Source organism: Ranitomeya variabilis, chromosome 4 (genome assembly GCF_051348905.1).
Source record: "Ranitomeya variabilis isolate aRanVar5 chromosome 4, aRanVar5.hap1, whole genome shotgun sequence".
Lineage (NCBI taxonomy): Eukaryota > Metazoa > Chordata > Amphibia > Anura > Dendrobatidae > Ranitomeya > Ranitomeya variabilis.
In genome coordinates this window covers 12,448,636-12,475,772 of record NC_135235.1, presented here as the reverse complement: position 1 = coordinate 12,475,772, position 27,137 = coordinate 12,448,636, and the positions used below count along the sequence as shown (strand labels likewise).

Here is a 27,137-nt window from a genome sequence, read left to right as displayed (position 1 = left end):
TGGAGTCTTCTTACATGAGAACGTGGCTGAGTTAAGCTATCTGATAAATCGGTATGAACGTGAGTACAGGTCAATACGGAAGCGCCCAAAAGAATTGGCCTATCCAGGCACCACTGCGTTCTACATACCCATGAGTCAGATTAGTAAAAAGGAATAGCCTGCCTTCAGAGACAGTAACTCAAGGTCTGTGCTGAACCTCAGTGGAAAAGGACATTTCCCAGATACACAGTAACCCAGTTCCCAGCCAGACCCCAGCGTGCATAGAAGCACACACTGCAGATAAACAGTGAGAAGTATAACCCTCATCATCCACTCTTCCTGCCTGCAAGCAAATCATGTCTGAAGCGAGGTATACAATGTCCCTACCAGACTTACAAACACAGGAAAGAGACCCAGATCCCCATCCACCAGCTAGTGAAAGAGGAAAACGTACAGTTAAACCTACATGGAAAGTCATGGAGAATTTAGAGACTGAAAAATGTGTTGTATATCGTGATGTGTCTTCACTATGGGAGAAAGTGCTGAGTCACATAGACACTGTATCAAGGCCTGCTTCTCACGAGTTACCACTTGAGGGAGCCCTAGAACAATTATGCACAGCATACCAAAGGTATATGGAGAAGACTGACCAATACATTACTCTCCTGAAGAAACTGAATCTGCCAGAGACTTTAAAAGAATTGCAAAGTTTCCAGCAGCTTAATTCTGAAAGGGACTGCACCGTACGTGACATTAAAACCAAGATAGAGGCTAAAATTGCACGGACACCAGATGCATCATCTCGCTCATCCAAATCGTCTAAGCACTCAAAACGCTCATCTAGGTCAAGTTCATCAAAATATTCCACTCTCAGCCAGCAGCTTATAAGGGCACGTGCTAAGGTAGAAACGTCTAAGATACAAGCAGCCTTTGCGCAAAGGAGAGCAGATATGGACGCAGCCACAGCACAAAAGAGAGCAGAAATGGATGCAGCCACAGCACAAAAGAGAGCAGAAATGGATGCAGCCACAGCACAAAAGAGAGCAGAAATGGATGCGGATGCAGCACGCAAGGAAGCTCTGGAGAAGGAATGTGAGCACGCAACAGCCATGGCGGAGTTAAGGATCCTGGAGCGAGCTATCAGTGGGAGTCAAAGAGACAGCATCAGTTTGTGTGAAGTGGAGGCAGAGGACCCTATTGAACGCACAAGAGACTACGTGCTAAGCCAAAATGGCGAACCGCAGATCATCACTAACACTTCTGGTGGCGTTCATGCTTCTCCAGGACACCAGGATGCCGATCCACTTACAGAACCCTACACTCAAGGTCAGTACAATGCTCCCAAACTTGAACTTCCTTCGTATTCCAGTATGCGCCAAGACCCTGCATCTCATCAAACTCCACAGGCTATTATCTACACGCAACCCAATATACCGGCAGGTCATTATACTCTTGACAACCGCACAGTGCCAGCTCCGCATGTAGCAGAGACTATACCCACCAAACCGGTTGCTGGACTAAATGCATATGCCACTCCATACTTACCCACGTTTCAAGTCCAAGACGTCTCCATTCCTATGTACAACACCGCTCAGCCCACATTCGTGCATCCTAAGTCAGAAAGAACAGACATGTCCGACTTCGCAAGGTACATGATTCGCCGCGAACTTACTAAAACCGGTCTCACAAGGTTTGACGACCAACCTGAAAATTACAGAGGTTGGAAAAATGCCTTTAGAACCGTAACTAGTGACCTCGGCATCACTGCTGCCGAAGAGCTGGACCTGCTAATCAGATGGCTAGGACCACAATCCACCGAGCGTGTCAAGAGACTCAGGTCTGTACATATCAGTAATCCAACGGCTGGTCTCATGGCTGCATGGGAAAGACTAGAGAAAAACTTTGGCAGTCCAGAAGCCATAGAGGACGCACTGTTCAAGCGATTACAGAGTTTTCCAAAGATATCAAGCAAGGACAGTTCAAAGTTCCTAGAGCTCAGTGACTTGCTGTTAGAGCTCCAGCTGGCCAAGGCAGACACCCACCTACCTGGCCTCAGCTACCTGGACACTGCTCGTGGAGTAAATCCCATTATCTCCAAGCTACCGTACAACGTGCAAGAAAGGTGGACTACACTAGGGTCAAAATACAAGAAAGACCATCAAGTGTCATTTCCTCCGTTCTCCTACTTCTGTGAGTTTATAAAAGATGTGGCAGAGCGCAAGAACGACCCAAGCTTTTCCTACCAAGAATCCAGTGGCCCAGCTTCACCTCCTTCTAAATACGTGAGCGCACGCTCGAATGATAGAAACCGCAGGGGTCCAGTGTCAGTGAAGAAGACGGATATTCTTCCCTTACCAACATCACCCCCAGACAAGAGTAACAAAGGTGAAAAGATAGAGAACCCAAATCGTGAATGTCCCATCCACAAGAAGCCACATCCCTTAAAAAAGTGCATCGGCTTCAGGAAGAAACCGCTCCAGGAACGCAAGGAGCTTCTAAAGAGGTTCGGGGTATGCTACAGATGTTGTGCTTCTACTGAACACCTTGCTAAAGACTGTAAAACTACAATTAAGTGCATGGAGTGTGACAGTGAGGACCACGTACAAGCACTCCACCCATTCCGTCCTGACTCTACACTTACTCCTTCCCCCACCACGAGCCATGGCGGGGAGGACGCAGCTCAAACTGCAAGCCATACCACAATATCTTCTTCATGCACAGAAGTCTGCGGAGAAGACCTCTGGGACAAGTCCTGTGCGAAGATTTGCCTGGTGAACGTATATCCCAACGGTCACCCAGAGAAAGCCGTGAAGGTGTACGTCCTTCTGGATGATCAGAGCAACCGATCACTTGCAAGGTCAGAACTCTTTGATATGTTTAACTTAAAGGGAAATGCCTACCCTTACACCTTAGGTACCTGCAGTGGTGTTACAGAGGTTTATGGGAGAAGGGCCAGTGGTCTTACAGCGACATCTCTCGAGAACACCGTCGAGATACCGTTACCTACACTGGTCGAGTGCAACCAGATTCCATCCAATCGAGAAGAGATCCCAACGCCAGAGGCTGCTCTTCATCACCAACATCTCAAGGGGATAGCAAACAAGATACCAGCCCTCAACAACAGTGCAGATATCCTGATTCTGCTAGGCAGAGACATCCTCCGGCTGCACAAGGTGCGTCAGCAAATTAATGGACCACACGATGCACCATTTGCCCAACGCTTAGATCTAGGCTGGGTAATCATAGGCAATGTTTGCATACACAAGATGAAGAGACCTAACAACATCTCCTCTTACAAGACACACATTTTGTCAAATGGTCGCAGCACCCATTTCCAATCATGCCCACATCACTACTGGGTGAAAGAGAAAGTGAGCAACACCAAGTGGCAACAGGAATCCTTCAACAACATGAACACACTCCAGTCCTGGGAAGAAAACCTCGGGTCATCAGTGTTCGATTCCACAAGTAATGACAACAAGTTGGCACCCACAAGGGAAGATAAAGAATTTATAAAGGTTATGGATAAAGAATTTGTTCAAGACGACTCCAACAGTTGGGTAGCTCCTTTACCCTTTCGTTTCCCAAGAGTGAGGTTGCCGAACAACCTGCAGCAAGCAACTGCAAGGTTCTCATCCTTAAAGCGTACCCTAAAGAGGAAACCAGAGATGGAGAAACATTTCATTGACTTTATGCAGAACATCTTTGACAGAAATCATGCTGAACCTGCGCCACCACTGAGGGAGGGAGAAGAATGTTGGTATCTTCCATCCTTTGGTGTCTATCACCCTCGCAAGCCTAATCAGATCAGAGTGGTGTTTGACTCCAGTGCTCAGTTTGAAGGCCTCTCTCTCAATAACCTGCTCCTAACTGGGCCCAACCTGAACAACAGCCTCCTTGGAGTATTGATCCGCTTCAGACAAGAACCTGTTGCCATAATGGCCGACATTCAGCAGATGTTTCATTGCTTCATTGTGAAAGAAGACAACAGAAACTATCTTAGGTTCCTATGGCACAAGGACAACAACGTCAACAATCAGGTCATAGACTACCGGATGAAGGTCCATGTCTTCGGCAACAGTCCCTCACCTGCTGTGGCGATCTATGGACTGAGACGGACAGCCCAGGAAGGTGAGAGAGAGTACGGTTCCGATGCTCGGCAATTTGTAGAGAAGAACTTCTACGTGGACGATGGGCTCAAGTCCTTGCCCACAAGCGAAGATGCAATTGACCTACTCTCCAGAACACAGGAAATGCTATCCACATCAAACCTCAGACTCCACAAGATTATCTCTAACAGTCAAGAGGTAATGAACGCGTTTCCATCTGAGGACCATGCCACAAACCTAAAGGACCTCAACTTGGGTTCCGATGTTCCTCCAACACAGCGCAGCCTTGGTCTACTGTGGGATATCAAACGGGACACCTTCACTTTCCAAGTGTCACCCTATGACAAACCCTTTACCAAACGAGGAGTCCTATCTGTCATAAATAGCATCTATGATCCTCTCGGGTTTGTAGCACCCATCACTATTCAAGGCAAGATACTGTTAAGACAGCTTACGGCCGAGAACACGGATTGGGACACCCCGCTCCCAACTCAGAAACAGCAAAGGTGGGAGGCGTGGAAGAAGTCTCTGAAGTTCTTAGAGCAACTCCAAGTCCCACGTTGTTATTCTCCAAGATCACCTTCGACTGCAATCAGAAGAGAAGTCCATATTTTCTCTGACGCATCTACAGAAGCCATAGCCGCAGTAGCTTATCTGATGACCTTAGGAGCTAACAAGGTACACTGTGGTTTCATCCTGGGTAAAGCCAAATTAACTCCAAAGCCTGCACACTCTGTACCCAGACTCGAGCTTTGTGCTGCGGTATTGGCAGTAGAAATTGCTGAAGTTGTACAAGACGTAATGAACGCGTTTCCATCTGAGGACCACGCCACAAACCTAAAGGACCTCAACTTGGGTTCTGATATTTCTCCAGCCACACTTCTCACACAGAAGATTGGAGCTGCTACAGTTCCACCTGGGAACTTCGATAACAAGGACATTTACAGACGTCAGTGGAGGCAAGTACAACACCTGGCTAACGTGTTTTGGCATCGATGGAAGACCAAATATTTACACTTGCTTCAAAACCGTCACAAATGGCAGACGCCCAGTCCCAATATCCAAGAAGAAGACCTTGTTCTCTTAAAGGACAAAGAGGCTCATCGTAATGACTGGCCAATGGGACTTATCACCAAGGTCCTACCCAGTGAGGACGGAAAGACTCGTAAGGTAGAAGTTAAGGTGACAAAAGGGGGCTCTACCCGAACCTTCTTCCGCCCGGTCACTGAACTCGTGTTGCTTCTACGAAAGGAGGACATCACATGAACTGAACATGCTCCTGGACGTTGTTCACGGCGGGGAGCATTCCTCCTCATCCCCCAGTTTATTGAATGTTGACATTTTCCATTGGATTGAACCCTTAACATTCCCATTGGATTCTGGGTTGGTGGAAGAGTTTGCATGTTTGCGGCTTCCCCAATCTGAAGATGGGTTTTATATACTTGAACTTATCTTTCGGTGTGATCTACGGGTCAACAACAACGAGTTGGACTTAAAAATCTTTTATGTTTATTATTGCATGCATGTTTTCTTCCTCTTGTTTTTTCAGGTTCGAACGACTTCGAAGAATTACGGACATCGTGAAATCCAAGGATTTCAGACGGGGAGTGTCATGTCCCACGACTTGGGAAATCATTCAATGTTTTGCATTGTTTGTGTTCCATCCTTTCTTTCTAGGCAGAAGTTTGCCTTTCCCTTTATTTTGTCCCAACTCTCTCACTGTAGTCCTGTGATGTATGTTTGTTCACGCCCTTATTCTCCATTTTGTCATCATCCCCATATCTGTATGCATCCTATTACATGTCCTCTGTTGAATATTCCTTTTTACCTGCTGCTTTCATCATAATACAAGAATTTCGGTTAAAGCAATCCTCTTTTCCTGGAGTCTTCTTACATGAGAACGTGGCTGAGTTAAGCTATCTGATAAATCGGTATGAACGTGAGTACAGGTCAATACGGAAGCGCCCAAAAGAATTGGCCTATCCAGGCACCACTGCGTTCTACATACCCATGAGTCAGAATAGGTGGTCACCGCTCCCCGCAGTGTTGGCGGTGCGCTGTCAGCCGGGGCCGCATCATCGGAGGCGTTTGCTGTGGTGTCGGGGTCCCCCACATGCAGATCCGATGCTGGGTCAAAATCCGGGACCCCGGCACCGGTTATCATCTCGGGTGCAGCTGTAATGGCTGCGGTAAAGCCGGTCCGGATCGCACCCTCGCCGGAGGGGGTCGCACCGCCGGGGTCCTCTGCATGTGTGTCACCTGTATCTGTGGGGGACCCGGCGGTGAAGTGCACACAGGAGCGTGGAGATGGTCTGCAGGAGAGGCTGGAGCAACAGTCTGCAGCTGCCAGCACATGCCCTGCTGAAAAGCAGGGTGTGGTAATCAAACCCTGCAGTATCGATCTTAAAGGGGCAGCTGCACTGCAAATAGCAACAACCCCAGCAGAAAGCAGAAAAAAAAGGGAAAAAGAATAAATAAATAAAAATTTGTGATTTAGATAGATGTGTTTAAGCCAGGTGGCTATAATGTTTCTTTTTGGGCGATGGACCAGAGTTTTCTTTGTCAGGTTTGGTATGAAGTGTGTATGTGCGTGTGTATTAATAAAATGTTCCTTCTCTCCTTGGGTGAGGTAACCTGGGGAGGAGGAGATCTGGAGGCATCAGAAAGATAAAGGACAGAAAACAGCATTAATAAGAAAGATGGAGGAAGCTTCTCCGAGAAAGACGAAGGCAGTTTGTTTTCTTTTGCAGGGTTGCTTTGACTGGGGGCAGTTATGCTGGACTCGGACTTTGCTTTGGACTGGGGGGGTAATGTTGGACTCGGACTTTGCTTTTGCTGGGGTTTGGATTTTTGCTATTTATTGACTGTAAGTTTTGTATTTTTATAATAAGGCTATGTGCACAGGTTGCGGATTAGGCTTAGGAATTTCTGGTGTGGATTCTGCATGTCTTGGCAGAAAACGCAGCTGCGGATTTGTCGCGTTTTTTGCGTGGATTCGCAGCGGTTTTGGTGCGGTTTTGCTGCGTATTTTTTGCAGATTTACAGCGTTTTTTACCCCTGTAGATTTCTATAATGGAGTGGGTACAAAAACACCGCAGATCCGCAAAAAAGAAGTGACATGCTCCTTCTTTTAATCCGCAGCATTTCGGCATGGAATTTTCCGCACCATTAGCACAGCGTTTTTTTTCACATTGATTTACATTGTACTGTAAATCAATTGCGGATCTGCAATGTTTCTGCACCGCAAAAAACGCTGCGGATCCGCAGGAAATCCGCAACATGTGCACATACCCTTAGAGTTCACTACATACAGATTTATACATACACCACTAGGGGTAGCTCACCACAAACAGATTTGTGCTGTCACCACTAGACAGTCGCCATCAGAAGCATCAATTTCTCCATCCATTCACCTTCAGACACTTACGTTGCTTGCAAGGGTCCCAGCCTTGATAGCGTGTAATGTGCGGCGATCCATACCAACTCCTTCATAATGTCCTTTCATCTGATTCTGGTATTTTTCTTTATATTTCAGCTGCAGAAAATAAGGGTGGAAAGTTAAATTCACACGAACAGAGTAATGGGGTCATTGCATCTAAGACGTAAATGTGATGACACCTACAAAACTGTGCATCCCTGTATATTCTACTGTCCTTACAGATCCTCCTCCACTCTACATAGTCTGACATCATCTACAGGAACTATCACTAACTGCACAGTCTCTAGCCTCTCCTGGGCCGTACACCTGCCTCTCTGACATCTCTCCTGAGCCGTACACCTGCCTCTCTGACATCTCTCCTGAGCCGTACACCTGCCTCTCTCCGACATCTCTCCTGGGCCGTACACCTGCCTCTCTCCAGCCTCTCCTGGGACGTACACCTGCCTCTATCCGACATCTTTCCTGGGCCGTACACCTGTCTCTCTCCGACATCTCTCCTGGGCCGTACATCTGCCTCTCTCAGCTTCTCCTGGGCCATGCACCTGCCTCTCTCCGTCCTCTCCTGGGCCGTACACCTGTCTCCCTCTGGCCTCTCCTGGGCCGTACACCTGCCTCTCTCCGACATCTCTCCTGGGCAGTACACCTGCCTCTCTGGCCTCTCCTGGGCAGTGCAACTGCCTCTCTCCGACATCTCTCCTGGGCCGTACACCTGCCTCTCTCCGACATCTCTCCTGGGCCATACACCTTCCTCTCTCCGACATCTCTCCTGGGCCATACATCTGCCTCTCTCCAGCATCTCCTGGGCCATACACCTGCCTCTCTCCAGCATCTCCTGGACCGTACACCTGCCTCTCTCTGACATCTCTCCTGGGCCGTACATCTGCCTCTCTCCAGCATCTCCTGGGCCGTACACCTGCCTCTCTCCTGCCTCTCCTGGGCTGCACACCAGCCTCTCTCTAGCTTCTCCTGGGCCAAACACCTGCCTGTCTCCGGCCTCTCCCTGGCCGTACACCTGCCTCTCTCAAACTTCTCCTGGGCCGTACACCTGCCTCCAGCCTCTCCTGGGCCGTACACCTGCCTCTCTCCGACATCTTTCCTGGGCCGTACACCTGCCTCTCTCCGACATCTTCCCTGGGCCATACACCTGTCTTTCTCCGACATCTTTCCTGGGCCGTACACCTGCCTCTCTCCGACATCTTCCCTGGGCCATACACCTGCCTCTCTCCGACATCTCTCCTGAGCCGTATACCTGCCTCTCTCTGGCCTCTCCTGGGCCGTACACCTGCCTCCAGCCTCTCCTGGGCCGTACACCTGCCTCTCTCCGACATCTTTCCTGGGCCATACACCTGCCTTTCTCCGACATCTCTCCTGGGCCATACACCTGCCTCTCTCCGACATCTCTCCTGGGCCATACACCTTCCTCTCTCCGACATCTCTCCTGGGCCGTACACCTGCCTCTCTCCTGCCTCTCCTGGGCCAAACACCTGCCTGTCTCCGGCCTCTCCCTGGCCGTACACCTGCCTCTCTCCGACATCTCTCCTGGGCCGCACACCTGCCTCTCTCAAACTTCTCCTGGGCCGTACACCTGAATCTCTCCAGCCTCTCCTGGGCTGTGCATCTGCCTCCAGCTTCTCCTGGACCGTACACCTGCCTCTTTCTGACATCTCTCCTGGGCCGTACACCTGCCTCTCTCCAGCCTCTCCTGGGCCGTACACCAGCCTTTCTCTGACATCTCTCCTGGGCCGTACACTTGCCTCTCTCCAGCCTCTCCTGGGCCATATACCTGCCTCTCTCCGGCCTCTCCTGGGCCGTACACCTGCCTCTCTCCAGCCTCTCCTGGGCCGTACACCTGCCTCTCTCCGGCCTCTCCTGGGCCGTACACCTGCCTCTCCTGGGCCGTACACCTGCCTCTCTCCGGCCTCTCCTGGGCCGTACACCTGCCTCTCTCCGGCCTCTCCTGGGCCGTACACCTGCCTCTATCCGACATCTTTCCTGGGCCGTACACCTGCCTCTCTCCGATATCTTTCCTGGGCCGTACACCTGCCTCTCTCCAGCTTCTCCTGGGCCATGCACTTGCCTCTCCTGGGCCATACACCTGCCTCTCTCCAGCCTCTCCTGGGCTGTCCACCTGCCTCTCTCCGGCCTCTCCTGGGCCGTCCACCTGCCTCTCTCCGGCCTCTCCTGGGCCGTACACCTGCCTCTCTCCGGCCTCTCCTGGGCCGTACACCTGCCTCTCTCCGGCCTCTCCTGGGCAGTGCAACTGCCACTCTCCGACATCTTTCCTGAGTCGTACACCTGCCTCTCTCCGACATCTCTCCTGGGCCGTACACCTGCCTCTCTCCAGCCTCTCCTGGGCCGTACACCAGCCTTTCTCCGACATCTCTCCTGGGCCGTACACTTGCCTCTCTCCAGCCTCTCCTGGGCCATATACCTGCCTCTCTCCGGCCTCTCCTGGGCCGTACACCTGCCTCTCTCCAGCCTCTCCTGGGCCGTACACCTGCCTCTCCTGGGCCCTACACCTGCCTCTCTCCGGCCTCTCCTGGGCCGTACACCTGCCTCTCTCCGACATCTTTCCTGGGCCGTACACCTGCCTCTCTCCAGCTTCTCCTGGGCCATGCACTTGCCTCTCCTGGGCCGTACACCTGCCTCTCTCCAGCCTCTCCTGGGCCGTACACCTGCCTCTCTCCGGCCTCTCCTGGGCAGTGCAACTGCCTCTCTCCGACATCTTTCCTGAGTCGTACACCTGCCTCTCTCTGACATCTCTCCTGGGTCGTACACCTGCCTCTCTCCGACATCTCTCCTGGGCCGTACACCTGCCTCTCTCCGGCCTCTCCTGGGCCGTACACCTGCCTCTCTCCGACAGCTTTACTGAGTCGTACACCTGCCTCTCTCTGACATCTCTCCTGGGCCGTACATCTGCCTCTCTCCAGCTTCTCCTGGGCCATGCACCTGCCTCTCCTGGGCCGTCCACCTGCCTCTCTCCGGCCTCTCCTGGGCCGTCCACCTGCCTCTCTCCGGCCTCTCCTGGGCTGTCCACCTGCCTCTCTCCGGCCTCTCCTGGGCCGTACACCTGCCTCTCTCCGGCCTCTCCTGGGCCGTACACCTGCCTCTCTCCGGCCTCTCCTGGGCAGTGCAACTGCCGCTCTCCGACATCTTTCCTGAGTCGTACACCTGCCTCTCTCCGACATCTCTCCTGGGCCGTACACCTGCCTCTCTCCAGCCTCTCCTGGGCCGTACACCAGCCTTTCTCCGACATCTCTCCTGGGCCGTACACTTGCCTCTCTCCAGCCTCTCCTGGGCCATATACCTGCCTCTCTCCGGCCTCTCCTGGGCCATACACCTGCCTCTCTCCAGCCTCTCCTGGGCCGTACACCTGCCTCCGGCCTCTCCTGGGCCGTACACCTGCCTCTCCTGGGCCCTACACCTGCCTCTCTCCGGCCTCTCCTGGGCCGTACACCTGCCTCTCTCCGACATCTTTCCTGGGCCGTACACCTGCCTCTCTCCGATATCTTTCCTGGGCCGTACACCTGCCTCTCTCCAGCTTCTCCTGGGCCATGCACTTGCCTCTCCTGGGCCGTACACCTGCCTCTCTCCAGCCTCTCCTGGGCCGTACACCTGCCTCTCTCCGGCCTCTCCTGGGCAGTGCAACTGCCTCTCTCCGACATCTTTCCTGAGTCGTACACCTGCCTCTCTCCGACATCTCTCCTGGGTCTTACACCTGCCTCTCTCCGACATCTCTCCTGGGCCGTACACCTGCCTCTCTCCGGCCTCTCCTGGGCCGTACACCTGCCTCTCTCCGACAGCTTTACTGAGTCGTACACCTGCCTCTCTCCGACATCTCTCCTGGGCCGTACATCTGCCTCTCTCCAGCTTCTCCTGGGCCATGCACCTGCCTCTCCTGGGCCGTCCACCTGCCTCTCTCCGGCCTCTCCTGGGCCGTCCACCTGCCTCTCTCCGGCCTCTCCTGGGCCGTCAACCTGCCTCTCTCCGGCCTCTCCTGGGCCGTACACCTGCCTCTCTCCGGCCTCTCCTGGGCAGTGCAACTGCCTCTCTCCGACATCTTTACTGAGTCGTACACCTGCCTCTCTCCGACATCTCTCCTGGGCCGTACATCTGCCTCTCTCCAGCTTCTCCTGGGCCATGCACCTGCCTCTCCTGGACTGTCCACCTGCCTCTCTCCGGCCTCTCCTGGGCCGTACACCTGCCTCTCTCCGGCCTCTCCTGGGCCATACACCTGCCTCTCTCCGGCCTCTCCTGGGCCGTACACCTGCCTCTCTCCGGCCTCTCCTGGGCCGTACCCCTCCTCTCTCCGGCCTCTCCTGGGCCGTACACCTGCGTCTCTCCGACATCTCTCCTGGGCCGTACACCTGCCTCTCTCCGACATCTCTCCTGGGCCGTACACCTGCCTCTCTCCGACATCTCTCCTGGGCCGTACACCTGCGTCTCTCCGACATCTCTCCTGGGCCGTACACCTGCCTCTCTCCGACATCTCTCCTGGGCCGTACACCTGCCTTTCTCCGACATCTCTCCTGGGCCGTACACCTGCCTCTCTCCGACATCTCTCCTGGACCGTACACCTGCCTCTCTCCGACATCTCTCCTGGACCGTACACCTGCCTCTCTCCGACATTTCTCCTGGGCCGCACACCTGTATCTCTCCATCATCTCCTGGGCCGTGCATCTCCCTCTCCAGACAGGAGCGAGTTGCTGCGTGCGGCCGGGCCGCCTAGCAACACATGGAGCTGCACGCTCCGCTCTGGAGTGCCGGCGCCAGAGCTTGGTTTTCACATGCAAGACACGGACGTGTTTCTCGCAAATGGAAAAGAGCCCTATACATTAGGATTGGCTTCACGGTGCACATTCTCTGGGACCCCCCCATGTTATTCCAGGAGGACATGGAGATCAGGCCCTGAGCTTAGCAGCAGTGAACGCTCAGAGTGTGGGGGATGGTGCTGGTCTTGGGGTCGTACTTACATCACTGGTGTATTTGGCGATCTTATTGACGTTCTGGAATTGGGGCGTCTCGCAGTAGTTGATGCTGTGTCCCTTACTGTTCTCTAAGTCCTTCTTGTATCCCACCTGGAAGACACAGAGGTGAGGAAGCAGGGCCATTATAGAGATGGGAGTCCAGACTGACAGATCTTACCAGGGCAAGACCACGACAAGAGCAACGCTGGTAGAAATTGTATGGAGGACCCCATAATCCTGCACCCCATGTGGTGGTGGCATATGGAGAGGTGGCCACTACTGCTTCTACTAGGCTGGATGTGATCACTAAAGGGCCTTCAGGAAGGGTTGTTAGTGGAGCCCCCTATGTCCCGTGGCGGTGTGGACCCCATGTGATGGCCCCTTATGACCGGCACTCACCTCACTGATGAGTTTGTTCACGTTCTGGGCTTGTTTCAGTGCCAGGTTGTCCTCTGCAGTCAGGGTGTGGTATTGGGCAGCGCCCCTCATCCTGCACAGGTCTTTCTTATATTTAATCTGAAATACACCCATAAACCATGGATTCAATGGATACACAGATGAACAGCCCATCATACATACACCTATCCTCCACACATCAATCACACATACACCTATCATCCATACATCACCTATCAATACAGTAATCATACATTCACCTGATCATCCTTACATCAATCATACAAACTCCTATTGTACTTAAATCAATCGTACATACAACGACCATGCATACATCAATCATACATACAGCTGCCATCCATAAATTAATCATGCATACACCCAAACTCCATTAACCAGTCATATGTACATATATACTCTATACCTCAGTTATACACACACCTATCCGCCATACATCAGAAACGAATACACCTATCCTCCATGCATTGGTCACACATACCAATGCATCAGACTCAGACATACCCAAGTCAGTCATACATGTACACTCCATAATAAATACATCAGGCACACAGACACCAATTCTCCTTCCAGTAATCATATATACTGATCTCATGCTGTATACAATTAATTATACCTACATCTGTGCTCTATACACCATCATACATATACCTATCATCCATACACCAGTCATCCATACACCAGTCATCCATACACCAGTCATCCATACACCAGTCATACATACACCAGTCATTTACCTGTGCTCCATACACTAGTCATACATACACTGATCATCCATACATCACATATACATAGACCTGTGCGCTATACACCAGTCATACATACACTGATCATCCATACATCAGTCATACATACACCGATCGTCCATACACCAGTCATACATACACTGATCATCCATACACCAGTCATACATACACTGATCATCCATACACCAGTCATACATACACTGATCATCCATACACCAGTCATACATACACTGATCATTCATACACCGTCATACATACACTGATCATCCATACATCAGATATACATAGACCTGTGCACTATACACCAGTCATGCATACACCGATCGTCCATACACCAGTCATACATACACCGATCGTCCATACACCAGTCATACATACACCGATCATCCATACATCAGATATACATAGACCTGTGCGCTATACACCAGTTATACATACACTGATCATCCATACACCAGTCATGCATACACCGATCGTCCATACACCAGTCATACATACACCGATCATCCATACATCAGATATACATAGACCTGTGCGCTATACACCAGTTATACATACACTGATCATCCATACACCAGTCATGCATACACTGATCGTCCATACACCAGTCATACATACACTGATCATTCATACACCAGTCATACATACACCGATCGTCCATACACCAGTCATACATACACTGATCGTCCATACACCAGTCATACATACACTGATCATCCATACACCAGTCATACATACACTGATCATCCATACACCAGTCATACATACATCAGTTATTCACAGTACTCTCCTCAATTACAAAGTTTCCCCTGACACCATACTCACATCACTGGCGATATCATTAGCCTTTTTGGCGCTGAGATAAGCTGGGGTGATCATTGCTGGAAAGCTGCCCTTCCCCCTGTACTCCTCCAGATCCTCATCATATTCCTGCCCCAAAAGACGCATCCACATATAAGATGGATCAGCACATAATGTATCGGCAACAAGTAATGTAACCAGGGCTACACCAGAATCACCATCATACAGATACATTGTATTCCTTGTGTATTGTCATGGGATGGATACACATGTGCAGTGTGGGGATAATAAACTATAAACAGCGCTCCCTAGTGGTGGAACAGAAAGATACAACACCATACAGATACAATGTGATTCTGACTTGTATGGAGAGTTCCCCGGCACCAGACTTCCCGGCTCCTATCTGTATACATGATTTGCCATTTTAGTAAATTCATAAGAGACTCATGTGGGACATCCTATAACGGGACCCAGGGAGTGGATGAGCGCCGCTGCCCCAGGGAGAGACGCTCGTTTGATCACATAATGGGCTTTAAGCATCTTATCTAACATGCTGCAGTCAGTCTTTGATTTCTGCTCTGTCCTGGGAGATGGAGGTGATGGACAGGCGGACGTGTGGCGACTGACAGCTCTGCACCCCCGTGTCTCGTCGCCTACCTGGCTCAGCTGCTCCGAACTCTGCCTGGCGGAGGACACATCTGTTGCGCTTGTTTTACCCTTCATCTCCCTCTGATATCGCTGGTGATACTTCACCTGCCGCAGAGACAAGAGGAAGGAAGAGATGACACCAGTCCCCGAAACTCAGGGCTCTGCAGTAACACCGCGGCACAAAAATACCTCCTGTATGTATTACTGTATATCCCCCAGCACCCACGACCGGGCCTACCCCTCCTGCGGGGGCTAAGACTACAGCATGGATAATAAGGCCGGTGTCACACTGGCGTGACATTACGGACGTATGAGAGGCGCAGAAAATACGGATTGCATACGGTACAATGATTCTCTATTGCCCAGCTCCTATCTGCCGTATTTTACGTATCCGTATTATACAGTCTTGTACGGCCGTAGAGAATTGCAGCATGCTGTGTTTGTCACCGTATTGCGCAAAAAATCTGCCAATGAAAGTCTATGGGGGCGAGAAAAATACGGATTACACACGGACCAGCAGTGTGACTTGCGAGAAATACGCAGCGGTGTTCTCTAGAAAATCCGGTAATTCAGTGCAGTGTACAGTAAAATCACACTGACAGAATAGAATAGGTAGAATAAATGTCTACACATAGAATAGGTATACAGTGCCTACAAGTAGTATTCAACCCCCTGCAGATTTAGCAGGTTTAATAAGATGCAAATAAGTTCGAGCCTTCAAACTTCAAACAAGAGCAGGATTTATTAACAGATGCATAAATCTTACAAACCAAAAAGTTTTGTTGCTCAGTTAAATTTTTATAAATTTTCAACATAAAAGTGTGGGTCAATTATTATTCAACCCCTAGGTTTAATATTTTGTGGAATAACCTTTGTTTGCAATTACAGCTAATAATCGTCTTTTATAAGACCTGATCAGGCCGGCACAGGTCTCTGGAGTTATCTTGGCCCACTCCTCCATGCAGATCTTCTCCAAGTTATCTAGGTTCTTTGGGTGTCTCATGTGGACTTTAATCTTGAGCTCCTTCCACAAGTTTTCAATTGGGTTAAGGTCAGGAGACTGACTAGGCCACTGCAACACCTTGATTTTTTGCCTCTTGAACCAGGCCTTGGTTTTCTTGGCTGTGTGCTTTGGGTCGTTGTTTTGTTGGAAGATGAAATGACGACCCATCTTAAGATCCTTGATGGAGGAGCGGAGGTTCTTGGCCAAAATCTCCAGGTAGGCCGTGCTATCCATCTTCCCATGGATGCGGACCAGATGGCCAGGCCCCTTGGCTGAGAAACAGCCCCACAGCATGATGCTGCCACCACCATGCTTGACTGTAGGGATGGTATTCTTGGGGTCGTATGCAGTGCCATCCAGTCTCCAAACGTCACGTGTGTGGTTGGCACCAAAGATCTCGATCTTGGTCTCATCAGACCAGAGAACCTTGAACCAGTCAGTCTCAGAGTCCTCCAAGTGATCATGAGCAAACTGTAGACGAGCCTTGACATGACGCTTTGAAAGTAAAGGTACCTTACGGGCTCGTCTGGAACGGAGACCATTGCGGTGGAGTACGTTACTTATGGTATTGACTGAAACCAATGTCCCCACTGCCATGAGATCTTCCCGGAGCTCCTTCCTTGTTGTCCTTGGGTTAGCCTTGACTCTTCAGACAAGCCTGGCCTCGGCACGGGAGGAAACTTTCAAAGGCTGTCCAGGCCGTGGAAGGCTAACAGTAGTTCCATAAGCCTTCCACTTCCGGATGATGCTCCCAACAGTGGAGACAGGTAGGCCCAACTCCTTGGAAAGGGTTTTGTACCCCTTGCCAGCCTTGTGACCTTCCACGATCTTGTCTCTGATGGCCTTGGAATGCTCCTTTGTCTTTCCCATGTTGACCATGTTTGAGTGCTGTTCACAAGTTTGGGGAGGGTCTTAAATAGTCAGAAAAGGCTGGAAAAAGAGATAATTAATCCAAACATGTGAAGCTCATTGTTCTTTGTGCCTGAACTACTTCTTAATACTTTAGGGGAACCAAACAGAATTCTGGTGGGTTGAGGGGTTGAATAATAAATGACCCTCTGAAAAGACTTTTCACAATTTAAAAAAAAAAATAAACAAAGAAATAACATTCTTTTTTGCTGCAGTGCATTTCACACTTCCAGGCTGATCTACAGTCCAAATGTCACAATGCCAAGTTAATTCCAAATGTGTAAACCTGCTAAATCTGCAGGGGATTGAATACTACTTGTAGGCACTGTATATACATCTATATAATTCAGCGCTAGATAGCAGAAAAGCCGGTAATTCAATTGCCAGCTTTTCCTATCTCCTTCACAAACCCGACAGGATATGACACATGGTTACACACAGTAAACCATCTCATATCCCTTCTTTTATTACATATTCCTCTTTACTAATGTTAGTAGTGTGTATGTGTAAAATTTTGAAGCTCTAGCTATTAAATTAAAGGGTTAAATCCCGGAAAAAATTGGCGTGGGCTCCCGCACAATTTACTCCTCCAGAGTGGGAAAGCCAGTGACTGAGGGCAGATATTAATAGCCTAGAGAGGGTCCATGGTTATTGGCCCCCCTGGCTACAAACATCTGCCCCCAGCCACCCCAGAAAAGGCACATCTGGAAGATGCGCCTATTCTGGCACTTGGCCACTCTCTTCCCACTCCCGTGTAGCGGTGGGATATGGGGTAATGAAGGGTTAATGTCACCTTGCTATTGTAAGGTGACATTAAGCCAGATTAATAATGGAGAGGCGTCAATTATGACACCTATCCATTATTAATCCAAAAGTAGGAAATTGTTAATAAAACACACACACACATTACTACAAAGTATTTTAATGAAATAAAGACACGGTGTTTTAATAATTTATTATACTCTTAATCCACCTGAAGACCCTTGTCACCTGAAATAAAGTTAAACAAAACAAACAACAATATCCCATACCGTCCGTTGATCAGTCATGTTCCACACTGTAAATCTATCTGAAGGGGTTAAATCATTTTACACCTAGGAGCTCTGCTAATGCAGCTGTGCTCCTGTCTATAAAACTTTGTGAATGAATGGAATGCAGGGGAATGTACTGTAGTTACCTCGAGTCGCGGTGCTGCGCCCTCTGCTGGATGAACTCATATGAACTCGAGCATGGGAAAATATTCTGAAAAGTTCCCACGGTCGAGTTCATATGAGCAGCAGAGGGCGCATCACCGCGACTCGAGGTAACTATAGGACATTCCCCTGCATTCCATTCATTCACCAAGTTTTACAGTCAGAAGCACAGCTGCATTAGCAGAGCTCCTGGGTGTAAAATTATTTAACCACTTCAGATGGATTTACAGCGTGGGACGTGACTGAGCGCCGGAAAGGTATGGAATATTGTTGTTTTTTTATTGTTTACAGAACGAGGGTCATCATTTGGATTAAGAGTATAATAAAATATTACAACACCCTTTTGTCTTTATTTCCATAAAATACTTTTTAATAATGTGTGTGTTTTATTAACCATTTCATACTATTGGATTTATAATGGATAGGTGTCATAATTGACGCCTCTCCATTATTAACCTGGCTTAATGTCACCTTACAATAGCAAGGTGACATTAACCCTTCATTACCCCATATCCCACCGCTACATGGGAGTGGGAAGAGAGTGGCTAAGTGCTAGAATAGGCGCATCTTCCAGATGTGCCTTTTCTGGGGTGGCTGGGGGCAGATGTTTGTAGCCAGGGGGGGCCAATAACCATGGTCCCTCTCTAGGCTATTAATATCTGCCCTCAGTCACTGGCTTTCCCACTTTGGCGGAGAAAATTGCGCGGGAGCCCACGCCAGTTTTTTTTTCCGTGATTTAACCCTTTATTTTAACAGCTAGAGCCCCCAAATTTTGCACACAGACACTTCTAACATTAGTAGTGAGGAATCTGTAAAAAATAAGGGATACGAGATGGCTTACTGTATGTAACCATGTCTCATATCCTGTCGGGTTTGGGAAGGAGATAGGAAAAGCCGGCAATTGAATTACCGGCTTTTCTGCTATCTATCACTGAATTAAATCTATCTATCTATCTATCTATCTATCTATCTATACTGTACAGACTGTATATATGTTTATAGGAATATTTTAGCCGATGGATCCATGATTTGTCCATTTTGCAAGCCTGCGCAAAAAAATCGCCGTACGGAAGCCATACGGATGACACACGGATACATTTGTCTGTAAAAATTGCATCCTTGCATTGAATACGGAACAGTGTTTTGGGAAAATTACTGCATATTACGGCCGTAAAATATGGACCGTATTTCCCTACGCTGAGTGTGATGCCGGCCTAAGGCAATAGGCATCTACTGTAAGCACAGGGCATTAAGAGGGTCACTGACTGCAACATGTATCTTTAGGAGTTCTGTGTCCTGTTTCAGGCTAAATTATGAAATTCCGGCTACTTACAGTCAACAATAGGAGGAGTTCACTGCATACAGATAAATACAGCCACCACCAGAGGGAGTTCAGTATATACAAATATATACAGCCACCACTAGAGGGAGCTCACTACACACATAAATACAGCCACCACTAGAGGGAACTCACTACATACAGTTATATACAGATATATACAGCCACCACTAGAGGGAGCTCATTATATACAGATATATACAGCCACCACTAGAGGGAGCTCACTGCATACAGATTTATACAGTCACCACTAGAGGGAGTTCACTGCATACTGATTTATACATCGTCCACTAGAGGGAGCTCACTACATACAGATAAATACAGCCACCACTAGAGGGAACTCATTATATACAGATATATACAGTCACCACTAGAGGGAGCTCACTACATACAGATATATATAGCCAGCACTAGAGGGAGCTCACTGCATACAGATATATTCAGCCACCACTAGAGGGACCTCACTGCATACAGATATATTCAGCCACCACTAGGGGGAGCTCACTGCATACAGATATATTGAACCACCACTAGAGGGAGCTCACTGCATACAGATTTATACAGCCACCACTAGAGGGAGCTCACTACATACAGATTTATACAGCCACCACTAGAGGGAGCTCACTACATACAGATTTATACTGTCTCCTCTAGAGGGAGCTCACTGCATACAGATTTATACATCCTCCACTAGAGGGAGCTCACTGCATACAGATTTATACTGTCTCCTCTAGAGGGAGCTCACTACATACAGATTTATACTGTCTCCTCTAGAGGGAGCTCACTACATACAGATTTATACTGTCTCCTCTAGAGGGAGCTCACTACATACAGATTTATACTGTCTCCTCTAGAGGGAGCTCACTACATACAGATTTATACAGTCACCACTACAGGGAGCTTACTGCATACAGATTTATACAGACACCACTAGAGGGAGCTCACTGCATACAGATTTATACTGTCTCCTCTAGAGGGAGCTCACTACATACAGATTTTTTAAATCACCTCTGGGACAAGCTCCCTATATACAGGTTTATTCAGCCACTGGCATATGAATATATACAGACGAAGTTTGTAGTAAGGATCTACATCACATCTTGGGCCATAACTGGTACGTTAGTTTAATAAGAAGTACTTGGTCCAAAGCTTACATCACTGGCCAGCTCATTAGCCTTCTTGGCAATCTGGTAGCCTGGTGTGATCAATGCTGGGTAGCTGCCCTTCCCCCTCTGCTCTTCATATTCTTCTGTATATTTTATCTAGGAGAGAAAAGGAAAGTGTCAGGGTCTGATGACACCGTTGTGGTGCAGGGGAAATTGTGGTTCTTACATCACTGCGGTGTTGTCCTCCAGACTTGGCATGTAAAATATCCTTTGTGTCCACTACACTGGTGTACTGCGAAACCCGCTCATCATGGCCGCGCTTGTATTCCACCTGTGATAGATAATACAGAAACATTGTGTGCACAGTATCAGGGGGCACTTGCGTTGCGGTGTATGATGGGGCACTTACGTTGCGGTGTATGATGGGGCACTTACGTTGCGGTGTATGATGGGGCACTTACGTTGCGGTGTATGATGAGGCACGTATATTGCGGTGTATGATGAGGCACTTGCGTTGCGGTGTATGATGAGGCACGAATGTTGCGGTGTATGATGGGGCACTTGCGTTGCGGTGTATGATGGGGCACGTATGTTGCGGTGTATGATGGGGCACTTGCGTTGCGGTGTATGATGGGGCACTTACGTTGCGGTGTATGATGGGGCACGTATATTGCGGTGTATGATGAGGCACTTGCGTTGCGGTGTATGATGAGGCACGTATGTTGCGGTGTATGATGGGGCACTTGCGTTGCGGTGTATGATGGGGCACGTATGTTGCGGTGTATGATGGGGCACTTGCGTTGCGGTGTATGATGGGGCACTTACGTTGCGGTGTATGATGGGGCACGTATATTGCGGTGTATGATGAGGCACTTGCGTTGCGGTGTATGATGAGGCACGTATGTTGCGGTGTATGATGGGGCACTTGCGTTGCGGTGTATGATGGGGCACTTACGTTGCGGTGTATGATGGGGCACGTATATTGTGGTGTATGATGAGGCACTTGCGTTGCGGTGTATGATGAGGCACGTATGTTGCGGTGTATGATGGGGCACTTGCGTTGCGGTGTATGATGGGGCACTTACGTTGCGGTGTATGATGGGGCACGTATATTGCGGTGTATGATGAGGCACTTGCGTTGCGGTGTATGATGAGGCACGTATGTTGCGGTGTATGATGGGGCACTTGCGTTGCGGTGTATGATGGGGCACGTATGTTGCGGTGTATGATGGGGCACTTGCGTTGCGGTGTATGATGGGGCACTTACGTTGCGGTGTATGATGGGGCACGTATATTGCGGTGTATGATGAGGCACTTGCGTTGCGGTGTATGATGAGGCACGTATGTTGCGGTGTATGATGCGGCACTTACGTTGCTGGCCAGCTGAGCCGCTTTCCGTGCTGTCTGGTAGGCCGGGGTGATCATGGCCGGGAAGCTTCCTTTCCTGATCTGCTCCTCGTACTCCTCTGTATATTGCACCTGGGGAGAAACATTGTCATCTGGAGTTAGTCCCACATGGGAAGTCACTGATGAAAGCCGCCACGTGGGGCTGTCACTGGCGGCCCCCGCTCAGGTGATGACACTATAGGAGCCGCAGTTTGGGGGACACTTCTGTCAGTCTGGGGCTGGCGTTTGTCTCCAGAAAGCCTCACATCCAGAACACCCACCACTTTGCTCCCTGAGGGTCTTACATTATTTATGGTCTCCTGCGCCTGCTCGATGCGCACCATGTCCGGGTCTACGTTACACAGCCACGATTCTCCCTCCTCACATACATTCTGGGGGTAAAAAAAATAAATAAATCAATGGACGTCAGAAGCTGCCCCCGATCCCCCCCCAACCTCAAAGTGCTGAGATACCTGCTTCATGGCATGCTGAGATTTGTAGTTCTGATCGCGCTCGATACCTTTCATGTCCCAGTGGAAAACGGACTTGAATCGTTCTCCGTCCTCCCGATATTTAATCTGCGGATACAAAGTAATGAGGGATAAATATCCTGCTGGTCCGAGGTCCATAAACCGCTCATCCAGTGCTGCAATCTCACAATACACCCTGGGGCGAGACAGACGCTGGACATGACGCCGAGCAATGTCTGGACGACGCTGTGATGAGGGAACAGCCGCCATCTTGGACGGGCATACTAACCGAGATTGGCGTGACTCCATTTTGTCTCCAGGCCCCCACCGTTTCTAATGAATAAGTTCCTATCAGTATGGTAATTGGCTGAGCACAATGTGGCAGGCAGATAGCATTTCAAAGCCTGAGTGAGAAAGCCACACCAGCAGGGGACCTAGAGGTGCTTGGGGGCTTCATTATAGCACGCATGTCAAGTGGCCACAGGATACACATTTATTATGGCCGTCCAGTCGAACCGTCTCCAACATGGAATCGTGAATTATTGACGCATCGTCCGAGGTACTGGCTCATAAAAAATATTCCCCTCGCCCTGTAGAACTTGCGCATCTAACAGTGCAACTCCCGTGTCCGTGGGAGGTCTGAAACCCGAGATATAGAGATCAGCTTCCCACAGGGACCGAAAGGGTCCAGGTTTAATCCCTGTACGACCGGCAGAACAAACCACAGGCGCTGGTACTGCCCGTGTACTGATCCGATCATCCTGAGAGAAGTTATCCCATTTATTAGATATTGGAATAAATCTTGCAGGGTTGCAGAGGAGTGGAGATCGCTAAGCCCACCCAGCTACAGGGGGAGGGTCACAGCAGGGTTAAGAGCTGGGACACTTGGAGAGTGACACACACAGAAGAAGATGACTAACTGAGGAACTACGAAAGAGGGCAGGCCAGTCAGAGGGGGGCAAGCACACGCTTTCTGGGGGCTGCCCAGCAACTAACCTGTCTACCTGTGGAGCGCAGAGCCCCCTGGCTTCCACAAGCGACCTTCAACCGGGTAAATTGACCTCCAGCTTCATACCTTTAAGCCTTGTATTATTAATGTTATATTGTACTGACTGTAGCTCTTGATATATTGTGATTGTATATTTCTTGTAATTACCTAGTGCGCCCTTAAGGCAATTAAACCATAACTTAATTTTGGGCTGATCCTTTTACTCTGATTGCGAATCTTAGAATACCCAGCGTGGGTAACAGGGCAGTCTCCCCGGCGGCCATTTGCTCTAGGTGCAGTTCCCTTACTGACCTGAGAGACAAATGGGGCGCCGGAGAGCTGTGCCTGTGTAGTGACGTCACGGATTGGTGACGTCGGAGGAACGGTGTTCTTCACATTGGTGGCAAGCGGTGGGATCAGAGTAATAGTGTTCGTGGGACCCCTACTCCCAGAAACTAAAGACTACCAGTGGTAACTTTCACTGCTGGGGTCTTAAGGTCAGCCCAGCACTAGACGGTCAAAGTGTAGATATAATAAGTTGTGTGCAAGGTCAGGGTTACAGCTGTGTCAGTAACCAGAGGTTCCAAAGATGGCGGAGGGCACCAGGAGTGCAGTGAGGGCGCAGGCCAGTGCTATGGTCGATAAGGAGGTGGTGGTGGACGGTACTGTTCAAGGCGAGGGGAGCTCAGCCCAGACTCCCCAAGGAGCCAGCCACCCGTGCTTAGTCCGGCAAGGGACTACCCACCACCTACCCGCCCCAGCCTGTCCACATCAGAGGCCCTTGTTGCAGCGGCAGTGGCACGTCTCGAGGCGGGTAATGAAGACGCCTATATGAGACTCATGGCAGCTGCAGAGAAAGCAGCGGAGGCCGAGCGTGCAGAACGCCATGAAGCGGCGGAGCGAGAGCGTGCAGAACGCCGTGAAGCAGCGGAGCGGGCCGAGAAAGCTGCAGAGCGGGCAGCGGAACAAGCAGCGGCAGAGAGAGCAGCGGAGCGCCAGCACCGACTGGAGATGGCTCAACACGGGCTCCCGCTGGACGCCCCAGCACCACCAGAGTCCAGGGCTTCCAAAGTCCGGGCCGAGGACTTCCCTTTGCTTGAGAAGGATGGAGACCTGGATTCCTTCTTGCTGGCCTTTGAAAGGACCTGCCTTCAACACCATCTGGCCCCGGATCAGTGGGCAAGATACCTGACCCCCCATTTGAGGGGTAAATCCCTGGAAGTTTTGGGGGACTTACCTGCCGGGGCGGAGCAGGACTACAGCAGCATCAAGCGGGCCCTGATCCAGCACTACAGCCTCACCCCGGAGTCCTACCGCAAGAAGTTCCGGAGCCTGCAACAGGGCCCAAAGGACACCTGGACCGACCACATGCGGGCGTTGCTGAGAACTGCAGAGCACTGGACCTCGGGTCTAGCGCTCACCACCCGCCAGGAGGTCCAGGAACTGTTCGTCATGGAGAAGTTCTTGTGGAACTGCCCAGAGGACCTCCAGCAGTTCCTCCGTGACCGGAAACCGAAGGGGGCTTCTGCTACAGCTGCCCTGGCAGACGAGTATGCCAATAACAGGGCGCCTGTTGTGAATTTGCTTTTTGCTCCCTCTAGTGGTTACTAGTTTTTTGACTCTGGTTTTTCTGTCATTCCTTTTATCCGCACCTGGGTCGTTAGTTAGGGGTGTTGCTATATAAGCTCCCTAGACCTTCAGTTCAATGCCTGGCAACGTAGTTATCAGAGCTAGTCTGCTGTGCTCTTGTCTACTGATCCTGGTTCCAGTTATATCAGCTAAGTCTGCCTTTTGCTTTTTGCTATTTGTTTTGGTTTTGTATTTTTGTCCAGCTTGTTCCAAATCTATATCCTGACCTTTGCTGGAAGCTCTAGGGGGCTGGTGTTCTCCCCCCGGACCGTTAGACGGTTCGGGGGTTCTTGAATTTCCAGTGTGGATTTTGATAGGGTTTTTGTTGACCATATAAGTTACCTTTCTTTATTCTGCTATCAGTAAGCGGGCCTCTCTGTGCTAAACCTGGTTCATTTCTGTGTTTGTCATTTCCTCTTACCTCACCGTTATTATTTGTGGGGGGCTTCTATCCAGCTTTGGGGTCCCCTTCTCTGGAGGCAAGAAAGGTCTTTTGTTTTCCTCTACTAGGGGTAGCTAGATTCTCCGGCTGGAGCGTGTCATCTAGAATCAACGTAGGAATGATCCCCGGCTACTTCTAGTGTTGGCGTTAGGAGTAGATATATGGTCAACCCAGTTACCACTGCCCTATGAGCTGGATTTTTGTATTCTGCAGACTTCCACGTACCTCTGAGACCCTCGCCATTGGGGTCATAACAGTTTGCCAGGCCAGTATTAAATGTTTAATGCATTGCAGAAGAGGGATTATAAGAAAGAAGATTCTGAGTTTTTTTTTTCTTTTTCCCCTTTACCTCAGAGTGGCTATGCTTGCTGCAGACATGAATGTCCAGACCTTGATTACAAGTGTGGACCAGCTGGCTACTCGTGTGCAGGGCATACAAGATTATGTTATCAGAAATCCTAGGTCAGAACCTAAAATACCGATTCCTGAACTGTTTTCCGGAGACAGGTTTAAGTTTAGGAATTTCGTGAATAATTGTAAATTGTTTTTGTCCCTGAGACCCTGTTCATCTGGAGATTCTGCTCAGCAAGTAAAAATTGTTATTTCGTTCTTACGGGGCGACCCTCAGGATTGGGCTTTTTCGCTGGCGCCAGGAGATCCGGCATTGGCTGATCTTGATGCGTTTTTTCTGGCGCTCGGTTTACTTTATGAGGAACCCAATCTTGAGATTCAGGCAGAAAAGGCCTTGCTGGCTATGTCTCAGGGGCAGGACGAGGCTGAAGTGTATTGCCAAAAATTTCGGAAATGGTCCGTGCTGACACATTGGAACGAGTGTGCACTGGCCGCTAATTTTAGAAATGGCCTTTCTGAAGCCATTAAGAATGTTATGGTGGGTTTTCCCATTCCCACAGGTCTGAATGATACTATGGCACTGGCTATTCAAATTGACCGGCGGTTGCGGGAGCGCAAAACCGCAAATTCCCTCATGGTGTTGTCTGAACAGACACCTAATTCGGTGCAATGTGATAGAAAAACCGCAAATTCCCTCATGGTGTTGTCTGAACAGACACCTGATTTAATGCAATGTGATAGAATCCTGACTAGAAATGAGCGGAAAATTCATAGACGCCGGAATGGCTTGTGCTACTACTGTGGTGATTCTACACATATTATCTCAGCATGCTCTAAACGTATAGCTAAGGTTGTTAGTCCTGTCACCGTTGGTAATTTGCATCCTAAATTTATTCTGTCTGTAACTTTGATTTGCTCACTGTCATCTTATCCTGTCATGGCGTTTGTAGATTCAGGTGCTGCCCTGAGTCTCATGGATCTCTCATTTGCTAAGCGCTGTGGTTTTACTCTTGAACCATTAGAAAATCCTATTCCTCTTAGGGGTATTGATGCTACACCATTGGCAGCAAATAAACCGCAGTATTGGACACAGGTTACCATGTGCATGACTCCTGAACACCGCGAGGTGATACGTTTCCTGGTTTTACATAAAATGCATGATTTGGTCGTTTTAGGGCTGCCATGGTTACAGACCCATAATCCAGTCCTGGACTGGAA

At 49.6% G+C, this 27,137-nt stretch overlaps 1 protein-coding gene across 4 annotated transcripts in view; it reads right to left on the bottom strand.

Annotated features, from left to right (window-relative positions):
- NRAP (nebulin related anchoring protein) overlaps positions 1 to 27,137 on the bottom strand; it is a 135,400-nt gene that overhangs the window by 65,869 nt on the left and 42,394 nt on the right. For 3 of the 4 annotated variants that reach the window (XM_077258017.1, XM_077258020.1, XM_077258021.1), the window contains exons 4-13: positions 22,513 to 22,617; positions 22,345 to 22,431; positions 22,025 to 22,132; positions 20,880 to 20,984; positions 20,702 to 20,809; positions 15,113 to 15,208; positions 14,480 to 14,584; positions 12,894 to 13,010; positions 12,501 to 12,605; positions 7,516 to 7,623 (exon numbers count right to left, since the gene is read on the bottom strand). In XM_077258017.1, coding sequence (XP_077114132.1) covers positions 7,516 to 7,623; positions 12,501 to 12,605; positions 12,894 to 13,010; positions 14,480 to 14,584; positions 15,113 to 15,208; positions 20,702 to 20,809; positions 20,880 to 20,984; positions 22,025 to 22,132; positions 22,345 to 22,431; positions 22,513 to 22,617 — 1,044 coding nt within the window. The remainder of the gene's footprint in view (positions 1 to 7,515; positions 7,624 to 12,500; positions 12,606 to 12,893; positions 13,011 to 14,479; positions 14,585 to 15,112; positions 15,209 to 20,701; positions 20,810 to 20,879; positions 20,985 to 22,024; positions 22,133 to 22,344; positions 22,432 to 22,512; positions 22,618 to 27,137) is intronic. The other variant, XM_077258019.1, reaches the window with a different exon arrangement.